The sequence below is a fragment of the Diadema antillarum genome, unplaced genomic scaffold, assembly GCF_040938485.1.
Source record: "Diadema antillarum isolate AM-2024a unplaced genomic scaffold, OU_Dant_1.0 seq00000769_RagTag, whole genome shotgun sequence".
NCBI classification, from domain to species: Eukaryota; Metazoa; Echinodermata; class Echinoidea; order Diadematoida; family Diadematidae; genus Diadema; species Diadema antillarum.
In genome coordinates this window covers 81,487-93,603 of record NW_027271659.1, presented here as the reverse complement: position 1 = coordinate 93,603, position 12,117 = coordinate 81,487, and the positions used below count along the sequence as shown (strand labels likewise).

The 12,117-nt window shown below is 36.9% G+C and overlaps 2 protein-coding genes across 2 annotated transcripts; both read left to right on the top strand.

The window, feature by feature from the left end:
- The first annotated feature begins 1,155 nt into the window (after positions 1-1,155).
- Positions 1,156-4,039, top strand: LOC139738829 (uncharacterized). The gene is made up of 4 exons (XM_071649463.1): positions 1,156-1,755; positions 2,347-2,505; positions 3,024-3,371; positions 3,849-4,039. Exons 1-4 carry the CDS (start codon positions 1,725-1,727, stop codon positions 4,037-4,039), a joined length of 729 nt encoding a protein of 242 aa, XP_071505564.1. The 5' UTR covers positions 1,156-1,724.
- A 2,133-nt stretch (positions 4,040-6,172) lies between these two features.
- LOC139738822 (uncharacterized) lies at positions 6,173-12,017 on the top strand. Its single transcript, XM_071649458.1, has 6 exons — positions 6,173-6,260; positions 6,727-6,855; positions 7,668-7,799; positions 8,823-9,016; positions 9,632-9,847; positions 10,834-12,017. Exons 2-6 carry the CDS (start codon positions 6,729-6,731, stop codon positions 10,960-10,962), a joined length of 798 nt encoding a protein of 265 aa, XP_071505559.1. The 5' UTR covers positions 6,173-6,260; positions 6,727-6,728; the 3' UTR covers positions 10,963-12,017.
- The last annotated feature ends 100 nt before the right edge of the window (positions 12,018-12,117 follow it).

Below are 12,117 nucleotides of genomic sequence, written 5' to 3'. Positions count from 1 at the left end.
GATGGAAAAAAACAAATCACTTTGCGCTGGACAAAACCCAAAAGCGCGAGGCGGCCGCGAACCAGAACACCCCGGCCGCAATCCGGAACGCGCTGTACCGGATCGCGGCCGCGGTCTTTTTTGACCAACGGGATGGACATTGGTCTTGCAATGGTGACAATATGTTGTATTGGTAAGTGGACAATCTCTATGATATAACCTGGATTAGAGCAATCTGCACGTTTGCATTTCAGAGTGGAAAAACCCTTAAGCGGCCGCAAACTGGTACACTTACTCTAGACCCTAGATCTAGATGTTAGTTTGGGCGCTAATGTAGTTTCGTATCCATGCTCATAATATATGTTCTCCCGAGTAGAATTTCACGAAATTTCTAGACCTAACATTTAGAGGCTCGACTCTAGATAGACCTAACACTAGTGGTTAGATCTAGATCTAAATAAGTTACACTCGCAGGAAATGTTCTCAAACATCAAGTCAGTCTTCCAAATTTTGAGCGAGATCGGATCACGGGTAGGGTCGATATCGGCTTCGAACTTAAGTCCTACATTGTCACGTCACTCGCACAGCCCCATTCATTATTTTGTGTAAAATCTAGATCTAGCGTTAGGTAATATTTCTAGATTCTAACGTTAGAGAGGCAAAATCGTGTTTCCGGCCCCATTACTTGAATCGATCATCGCGATATAAGAGACAGATTCACGGCCTAGGGTTAGGAAGATCGCGATAAGGAGGCAGACTCACGGCCTAGGTAGGGTTGGGGAAATCCTGATATACATGTAGGAGACTGATTCAAGGCCGAGGGTTAAGGAAATCGCGACATATTGATAGGTTAGGTTTAGGGTTATATAAAAGATGCACGGTGGATATCAGCCCCACCAATGTGGTAACAGCGCGCAAACGCCGTTTGGTGGGGTCGTAAACACGAGTAGATCTATGATACTGTGCTCACCAGCCCCACTGCCGTATAAATCCTGTAGGCCCTAGCTGTAGTCTGTACAATTCACATCTGTTGGTTCTGAGCGCGATCAGTAATTTGATATAGAGAGTTATGATCGATCAGCATGTAAGGTCCCGTATCATATGTATTTGTAGTGATGGGGCCTATTTCACGAGTAGATTGATCTATGCCTCTACTAGAGACTAGACAAGTAGACTCGTCTATCGCTAGCTATCTCGCGATACACAAAATACCGACTGTGGCTAAGTCAGTGGCTGTGCGAGCGATGACTCGTCGCAAGAATAGCCACTACCTCAATAATATGCTAAGTCTTTAGATCTACTGTAGTTTGAGTTTGTCTAGATCTCTATCTAGACGTGGAACACCATTCTATTTTTCTAAAAAAACGTCATTTGCATTGCGTAAACCCATCCATTTGTCCATTTGCATTTAACAAAACAAAAAATGACACTGGAGTGGACCGTAAGTACGTAACAGCACAAAAATATACAATTTTTTGGACAGCCATTATGACTGAATTTCATACCGTTTTCAGTATTCACGTTGCGTACATGACATGTCCAGCTGCCCTGAAAACTACCCTCTTTACTTGACCTTTTGGACAACCCTTAGATCTATACCATTTTCAGATTTACAGTGGGCTCGTGAATTCCATATAAAATATCAAATATATGTAAATCTTCTGTATCTGTATCCTCTTAAATCATTTTAGGACACCATTTAACTGTTACTGGAAGCCTCACAGTACAATCATATAGACGTCAGCATGGAAGGGCCTCTGGAGAACAAGTCTGATGGTAAGGGTGAAAATGCCATTTAAAATTGATCCATCGTTTGTTGCCGGATATATTCAATTTCAAATGTTAGGGGAGGGGAATGTTATATGACATTTCCATGTCATGATGTATAAGAATGCTATTCGCTCCGTCTTTTAATTTGTAATAATTTTGTAATATTTATAACATTTGTGATGTACTTTAGTATGCAGCTAAGTGGCTAAATGTAATTTAAAGTTAAACGGAATATCTATGTGTTTATTCCTTGGCATGAATGCAGATTAATATCTATTAATTTTAGAGCAAATAACTGAAATGAAGTTTGGCAGAAACTATTAACCCAATTACCGTACTCTAAAAGTACTCAAATACTTGTATGTTTCACTCCTCCAGTTCACCCTGGACCTGAAACTGACTTGTTGATGTATGTTGAATGGAAAAGTAATAAATCCCGCTATTTTTACTTGCACATTCTCAAGTCTGCCTGAGCATAATTATAATAAAGGACTAGAGCTTGGTGAAACCTATCAAACTGCTTGTATTATAACTTGCTGAGAGAAAACATTCTAAATATTGCCAGTGTTTTTAGTGATTTATTGCATATTCTTTCAGAAATGAACCACACAGCCCAGCCCAGCCAACTTTTCGAAGGCCCACTTAGGGAACCTTGTACTACCGATGCCAAGAATGAATCAGTGCTTCATCGTGGTGACAAAGACGACAGCAGTGACGACGACGATGACTTGCCCCTAGCAGTATTGATTAAGCCAGGTATATACAGAAAAAACCCCAGCTACGGTAAAGTGGTAGAGAGTAACGTGTTTGTAAATTCCCTCTTAAAAAAAAAAAAAAAAATCATTGACAGATATGCAATTCCATTTTTAAATTACCTAGCTTAATTCTTCAAGGTATGTTGATTACAACGAATTGCAGGATTGGAGTCGATCTCGTCAATTAAAATTTAATGTATAAATAAACATAGCCAACTTCCGTAATGCTGATGAGTTGCCCTTTGGTAGAATTTACTAAACAGGGTGTGTAATATACATAAATTAGCACTTATGTAGAGATAAGTGAGCGTGAAATTGAAAGTTCATTTAATCTACATTATCAGGGACAAGTTCATTATACCATTATTACTGCATATTCTAAAGTCTTCCTGAGCATGATTAAAATAAAGGACTAGAGCTTGGTCAAACCTGTCGAACTGCTTGTATTATAATTTGCTGAAACAAAACATTCTAAAAATTGCCTGTGTGTTTTTAGTGATTTGTTGCATACTCTTTCAGGAAAGAACCACATAACCCAGCCCAGACAACATGGTAGTGACAAAGACGTCAGTGGTGACAGTGGTGTTCACCCTGGACCTGAAACTGACCTCTTGATGTATGTGGAATGGAAAAGAGATAAATCCCGCAATGTCGTCAAACTGAGTGAGGTGAAATGTATCGGACTTCCTCTACCAGGGAATACAATAGAAATGAAATGTGGTAAAAGGAGGAAGGACATCTGGAAGGCGACAATTATAGACACTGAGGAAATTTATGATGATGACTGCAGTGATGATGAAGCCCCAAGTACCAGCTCCTACATCGAAAAAGAAGAGGAGTCTCCTCGTGCTAATTCAACCCAACAAGGTTTGTAATGATTTGTGCGAGATTGTATTGGGGCATCCCATATCAACCAATGTATTTCTTTAAAATGATAGGATAACGAAAACAAAGGATTCAATATTAATGGAACTAATCTCAGTCACCTTCGGTGTGTTGATGTGATTGTAATAATTTGAAATACAACTAGCTGAGACTGAGATGTTGTCACAGCTTGATAAGGAGAGTAAAGTGAGTATTACAATTAATATGTTCAAAACAAAAGTCATCGGCCAGTGTTAAGTAAAAATAAGATTTGAAATGGTAGAACAAGAAATTTAATAAGAATCCAAAAAAGTTGATTGTTAAAACCAGAATTGTATAGTTCGAACAATAACATGTGTAAGGACCGAGTGCAATAATTTCCTGAACAATTAGAACACGTATGGTCTGTGTACCTTGGTTAACGTTGTGCTACTCTGCCAATATTTATTTACACACTTCTCTTCTGATATACTCTTTCAGAAATGAACCACACAGCCCAGCCCAGACAACTTTTCGAAGGCCCACTTAAGGAACTTTCTACTACCGATGCCAAGAATGAATCAGTGCTTCATCGTGGTGACAAAGACGACAGCAGTGACGACAACGATGACTTGCCCCTAGCAGTATTGATCAAGCCAGGTATATACAGAAAAAAAACCCAGCTACGGTAAAGTGGTAGAGAGTAACGTGCTTGTAATTTCCCTCTTTAAAAAAAAAAAAAAAATCATTGACGGATATTCAATTCCATTTTTACAACTCTACATTATCAGGGACAAGTTCATTATACTATTTTGACTGCATATTCTGAAGTTCTTCCAGAGCATAATTATGATAAAGGACTAGAGCTTGGTCAAACCTATCGAACTGCTTGTGTTATGATTTGCTGGAAGAAAACATTCTAAAAATTGTCATTGTTTTCGAGTGATTTGTTGCATACTCTTTCAGGAAAGAACCACATAACCCAGCCCAGACAACATGGTAGTGACAAAGACGTCAGTGGTGACAGTGGTGTTCACCCTGGACCTGAAACTGACCTCTTGATGTATGTGGAATGGAAAAGAGATAAATCCCGCAATGTCGTCAAACTGAGTGAGGTGAAATGTATCGGACTTCCTCTACCAGGGAATACAATAGCAATGAAATGTGGTAAAAGGAGGAAGGACATCTGGAAGGCGACAATTATAGACACTGAGGAAATTTATGATGATGACTGCAGTGATGATGAAGCCCCAAGTACCAGCTCCTACATCGAAAAAGAAGAGGAGTCTCCTCGTGCTAATTCAACCCAACAAGGTTTGTAATGATTTGTGCGAGATTGTATTGGGGCATCCCATATCAACCAATGTATTTCTTTAAAATGATAGGATAACGAAAACAAAGGATTCAATATTAATGGAACTAATCTCAGTCACCTTCGGTGTGTTGATGTGATTGTAATAATTTGAAATACAACTAGCTGAGACTGAGATGTTGTCACAGCTTGATAAGGAGAGTAAAGTGAGTATTACAATTAATATGTTCAAAACAAAAGTCATCGGCCAGTGTTAAGTAAAGATAAGATTTGAAATGGTAGAACAAGAAATTTAATAAGAATCCAAAAAAGTTGATTGTTAAAACCAGAATTGTATAGTTCAAACAATAACATGTGTAAGGACCGAGTGCAATAATTTCCTGAACAATTAGAACACGTATGGTCTGTGTACCTTGGTTAACGTTGTGCTACTCTGCCAATATTTATTTACACACTTCTCTTCTGATATACTCTTTCAGAAATGAACCACACAGCCCAGCCCAGACAACTTTTCGAAGGCCCACTTAAGGAACTTTCTACTACCGATGCCAAGAATGAATCAGTGCTTCATCGTGGTGACAAAGACGACAGCAGTGACGACAACGATGACTTGCCCCTAGCAGTATTGATCAAGCCAGGTATATACAGAAAAAAAAACCAGCTACGGTAAAGTGGTAGAGAGTAACGTGCTTGTAATTTCCCTCTTTAAAAAAAAAAAAAAAAAAAAAAATCATTGACAGATATTCAATTCCATTAACATCAGGGACAAGTTCATTATACTATTTTGACTGCATATTCTGAAGTTCTTCCAGAGCATAATTATGATAAAGGACTAGAGCTTGGTCAAACCTATCGAACTGCTTGTATTATGATTTGCTGGAAGAAAACATTCTAAAAATTGCCATTGTTTTCGAGTGATTTGTTGCATACTCTTTCAGGAAAGAACCACATAACCCAGCCCAGACAACATGGTAGTGACAAAGACGACAGTGGTGACGACGACGACGACTTGCCCCTAGCAGAATTGATTAAGCCAGGTATGGAAAGGAAAATTTGAAATAAAAATTAAAACACATTGCACTTTACCAATTTGTAATTGCCTAGCTTAAATCTTCCATGGATGTTGATCACAACAAAGTGCAGGTCTGGATTTGAGTCATTCTGGTCAATGAAATATGATAAAAATGAACATAACCAACTACCGTAATGCTGACGAGCTGCCCTTGGCAGAATTGACTGAACAAAGTGTGTTTATATAAATATAAATTAGCACACACATAAATTTAAATGAACGTGAGAATTTATCTGCATTATTTAAAATACTTTTAGGGACAGGTTCATTATAGTATTCTACTGCGTATTCTAAAGTCTTCCTGAGCATAATTATGATAAAAGACTAGAGCTTGGTCAAACCTATCGAACTGCTTGTATTATGATTTGCTGGAAGAAAACATTCTAAAAGTTGCCATTGTTTTCGAGTGATTTGTTGCATACTCTTTCAGGAAAGAACCACATAACCCAGCCCAGACAACATGGTAGTGACAAAGACGACAGTGGTGACGACGACGACGACTTGCCCCTAGCAGAATTGATTAAGCCAGGTATGGAAAGGAAAATTTAAAATAAAAATTAAAACACATTGCACTATACCAATTTGTAATTGCCTAGCTTAATTCGTCCATGGATGTTGATCACAACAAAGTGCAGGTCTGGATTTGAGTCATTCTGGTCAATGAAATATGATAAAAATGAACATAACCAACTACCGTAATGCTGACGAGCTGTCCTTGGCAGAATTGACTGAACAAAGTGTGTTTATATAAATATAAATTAGCACACACATAAATTTAAATGAGCGTGAGAATTTATCTGCATTATTTAAAATACTTTTAGGGACAGGTTCATTATAGTATTCTACTGCGTATTCTAAAGTCTTCCTGTGACATAATTATAATAGATAACAAATGACTAGCACTTGGTCAAACCTATCCAATTGCTTGTATTATAATATACTTAAGAGGAAACATGAACTAAATGCTAGAGTTTTCTGTAACATTTTTTTTTAAGGAATGGATGACATTAACCAGGCCACTGAGCCCATGCAACTTTCTGAAGACTCAATTGAGAAATCAGTGGGAACAGCCAATGACAAGGATGGTGGAGATAAGTCACCTCTACCAGAATTGACCCCAAAAGGTACTCAATTAAGATTAAGAAATGTTAACCAACATATAACTTGCGAATAGCCTGAATGAGAGATTAAGAGTGGATATACGATGTTCAGAAATTATTATTGACAGAAGCACAACCGTTTCACAAGCATATGCCAGAGTTCCGGGAATTAGATAAATGTAAATGGCTTGAATTCAACTTGTCATGCTGCTTGAATAGAAATTATATATCTATTTCATTTACAAATAGGCCTGTATGACAGTATATGTCTTGACAAGAAAATATAATTGACACAAGTTCGGGTAATTCATCTACAATTTTGTTAGATTCCATTTATGATGATCCATTCGATGTCAAATCTGCAAACCCTAGTGATATAAATGTGATTATTGTATGGAGTCTGGAAACTGAATTAAGGAGCAAGATAGCCAAGCAGACACGATAAAGAATTCATGTATACGTTCTTACAGTTGGAATAAATATCACATGGTTATGATATCACCAACAAAATATTGTTCACATTTTGAAAGACAATGAAAGGAAATAAGTGGCACATGTAATTTTTCGATGGCTACCCCTTTTGTCTGGGGAAAGGGGCTTTCACAATTGGTTGTGCGATCGCTATTGCCATTATTTCTTGATAGTATACTTTGTACAGGATCGCAAGCAATCGCAAGCGATCACATGACCGATTGTGAAAGCCCCTTAATTAGCAGCAGTGCGTATGATAACAAATTGCTAGCACTTCGTGAAACCTATCCAATTGCTTTTATCATAATTTGTTGAAAAGGAAACATGAACTAAATGCTAGAGTTTTCTGTAACATTTTTTTAAAGGAATGGACCACATTTACCAGGCCACTGAGCCCATGCAATTTTCTGGAGACTCTATTGAGGAAGCGGTGGGAACAGATACTAATGACGAGGATGGTGGAGATGAGTCATCTCTACCAGAATTGACCCCAAAAGGTACTCAATTAAGATTAAGAATTGTCAACCAACATATACTTTGCGAATAGCCTGAATGAAAGATCAATAGTGGATATATATGATAAGAAATTATTATTGGCAGAACGCACAGCCGTTTTATGGGCATGTGCCAGAGTTTATGGGAATTAGAGAAATGTAAATGGCTTGAATTTAACTGGTCAGGTTGCTTGAATAGAAATTATATATTATTGCATTTACAAATGGGACTGTATGACAGTATGTGTCTTAAAAGAAAACAAAATCGACACAAGTTCGGGTAATTCATCTACAATTTTGTTAAATTCCATTTATGACCATCCATTCGATGTCAAGTCTGCAAACCCTAGTGAAATAAAATTATTATTGTATGCAGTCCGGAAACTGAATTAAGGAGCAGGATAGCAAAGCAGACACGATACAGAATTCATGTATACGTTCTTACAGTTAAATAAATATCACATGGTTATAATATCAACAACAAAATCTTATTAAAATTTTGGAAGTGAATTAATATGAATAAGTGGCATATGTCATTTTCCAGTGCTACCCCATTTTTCTTGGTAACGACGGTGGGGTATTATTTGTGTGAAATATAATTTTATGTATTACTTAAGCCATGAGTTGGTAACAGTTAGTTAAAACAATGTTGGCTGTCACATTCTACGTAATTACCTAATTCATGGTCATAAGGGAATATTGATTTGAAAGTGTAAGATAAAACAACATACAAGTCCTCTCTAACATATCGGGCGAAGAGGTTATAATTTCATTAGTGTGAAAACATGAAAATGAATCTGTTGTCGAAGACTTGAAGTAAGCCATCTCCAAAATGGAAATGAGCCACGCCCCCTTAAAACACAAGTGAGCAATAAGGCAACTGACATTTGATAATGTGTTTGGAATCATTCAAAGTAATTAGTTGTTTTACTAAAAAGAGGCATTTGATCAATTGAATGGAAATATAAATGAAAAGTTAAAGTGATTGGAATTCGGCAACGAGTGTTAACTTGTTTTCCATTTTAGGTACTTTCTTGGATATAAGTCAAGCATTTCCTGAGTCGTTGTATGAACTGCAACAGGGCCTACCTATGTTCTGTTGTAATAGAGGATGTACTCGTGAAGTTTACCAGGAATGTATGACATGTTGGAAGCTGATCTGCTATGAACATTTTGTCGCAAAGGATCCTTGCAGTTGTCACGATGGCAAAGCTTGGGAGGTAAGAGTTAGCACGTTAAGTCTAAGCTTTAATTTAAAAATATCAAAAAGAAACTAAATACTAACAGTTCACCAATAATTCCGCGTGAGGTTTCACATACTTGACATAGTAGACAGACCTTGACATACTATTGTTATTTTCAAGAACTTCTCATAAAAAATATTGTCATGGTGACTTACAGTAAGCTTGGAGCTCGTTATTCAATATACACATGCATACATGAACTTGAATGTGATAAACATTGCCAGTCAATATTTATTCTAATTCTTCAGAGACTGTACCACAACATATGATTATTTCTAATGTTTCTATGTTGTAATCAAAATCAAACAAAAACTTAAGTCAATGGAAATGAACTAATATTTCTAATATTGATTTCTTCTTGCGAACAAACTAATGCAGATAGCATAAGAACTAAACAAGAAATCTTCAACACTTCGTTCACATGTAAACGGAAATAGTGTCGGAATTGAAACCAGATATGTTTTGATGCATTGTGTGTGACTCGTACTAATTATAGATAATTAAAATTGCGTTTAGTTCTTTATGAGAATTAAATTTCTGTTTGATTCTGATATATATATATATTATATATATATAATTATATATATGTAGGATGTTACAGACTTCGAGCGAGAGCGAAGCGACCGTGAGCAGCAAGATCCAGAGGTCTCACTTAACCATGCAGACTTCGAGCGAGAGCGAAGAGACCGTGAGCAGCAAGATCCGGAGGTCTCACTTAACCATGCAGACTTCGAGCGAGAGCGAAGCGACCGTGAGCAGCCAGACCCGGAGGTCTCACTTAACCTTGATGATGCTGAACAGCAGAAGGTAATACGGATTTTTTTCTTCTCTTTCAAATATAAATCAGTGTGACAACAAGCAATCACACAATTAAAGACATATCGTCCTTTTTGCAGATCAGCAGAAAACCATCCAAACATCTGTAAACCCTAGAGCATGGTGGGCAGGTTGTATATTCAAAATGTGAAATAGTTAAATCATGTAAAATTCAAATAATGCACGTAAACAGTGCATGAGAGATAGTCTTGCTCAGACACTTGGAAGTTTTGTTTCTTGAAATAATAGTTATCTGTGTGTAATTTAAATTACAAAACACATTATGAACATAATGTACATTATAGAAGACATTATTCAATATTTTGTAAAAAGTAATTAAAAAGGACTGTGTCAGAGACTAATATATTTTTTCGAGGTTCGAAAAAATAAATTCAAATTATAACGGTAGTTTGTACTTCACAAATGAAGACCCTACAGGTCTAAAAACTACACAAAGGTTTTTGTAACAGTGTCTTCTTCATTATATACCTTATTGTTTTACACCAATTGTATACACAAATTCAATGCAAAAGGGACATAATGTCTTTAAGGCTCTCCTTATCAATAAGTCCTCTAAATCACAAACTTATTAAAACAATCATATCAATTGTGCTTGTACTAGCATTTTGCTTATTTCTCCTGATGGCATAACGGCAATTGACTAAGCTCCTTCAAATTTAGCCAGGCAGAACGATAGCAGCCTCTTCCCGTGTTTTGAATAAAAGCGATATTTTTTATTCTTAATTCATAGATTTGTGAATTTATAACATAGTTCCCTGAAGACAGCATGGGCTTTCAGTTAAAACTATTAACATGTCATCACAGGCACCTTCAAAGCTTTTGAAAGGCTAATGAAAACTTTGCTAAAAATTCAACCCCCTTTTTGTATTCTCTGTTTCTTTTTGTTTTACTGAGTCCAGTTAGATATTCAGATAATGCTCTTACATTGGCTTCTTGTCTCCATATATCACTCGAAGGATGAAATAAATGAGACGGAGCAAGATCAAGGTGACCGTGACTCCCTCGAGCATCAAGAGGGTCAGCATACCCAACATGAAGATAACATGCACGAGGTTCAAGACAGTCAGTCTGAGGTGATTATATGATATAAAAGGTGTCATGAATTATGATAATATGAGCAGTATTTCAACAACAAAAATCTCTGTCAAATCATTATCTACACTTAGTAACTGCTTATTTCGGAAAGTGTGATTGGCTCTTCATACACGGGTTATGTACTGTAGTTCAATTACAGACTTGCAATAGCTTACAATCAAGTCCATTGCAAACGCGCCAGAAATTTAGTTTCTAAATTCTAAATTCCAAAATTCGCTACAACTTGGGGCACACAAGGATCAGACTGGTTCCACTGTATGGAATAATCTCCTTTTAGTTAGATAAACTTTGCTCTTCATCAGAGTCCTTTAAAAGTAGTTTAAAACTCACTTCTTTAATGCTACCTTTTGATTACCCATGCCTTGTATTAATAATTTACTTTCTATCTTACTCTTCTATTTTCGCGTGGAGCATTCTACAGAGTGGATTTGCCGCATTACAAATCTCATCAATCATTATTATCATTATTACTTACTGTTGCAGAATTTTAGGGAAACTAATATGAGAACTGCCTCGTGCCGTTTTTTCGACCTCTAATTTACGTCTGTAAACTCGCTGAAAAACGCATACGTTTTTAGACGCTAAACGGTTCAGTGTAGGACAGTACCTTTGTATTCACGAAACATGGCCCATATCTAATATTGACTTTTCACTTGCATATTGACATGTTTCTGTGGATTATTTTTGAACCTTCAGTATATTCCCACTTTTTTACAATAAACTTATGAAACAAATTTCCTTTTTACATTCTGTGTGCTACTTGTAGCAAGGAGAAAGAAAGAGTTAATCATGTGTTATTTTCTATTTCAGAAACGTGGGAGGAAGAGAAAACGGAATCCAGAAGAATGGAAGAAAAGACAGCAGTCAAGAAAACGTAATCGGGGAGAGGAATATGTTGTACGTAATAAAACAATCCCTGCCAGAAAGATAGGAAAGAAGTGTAACACAAAATGTCCCCATAAGTGCTTCTCTAAGTTCTCTGATGAAGACAGGAAAACATTGTTCGAGGATTACTGGAAAACGGGCTCCTACACCCGTCAGCGAGATTTTATTCATCACCATATTTCTCGGTCCAAAGCAATACCTAGAAAAAAGAGAAAAAGTCAGAAGCGAGTGCGTCACATGTACAAATACCATCTCCCGCT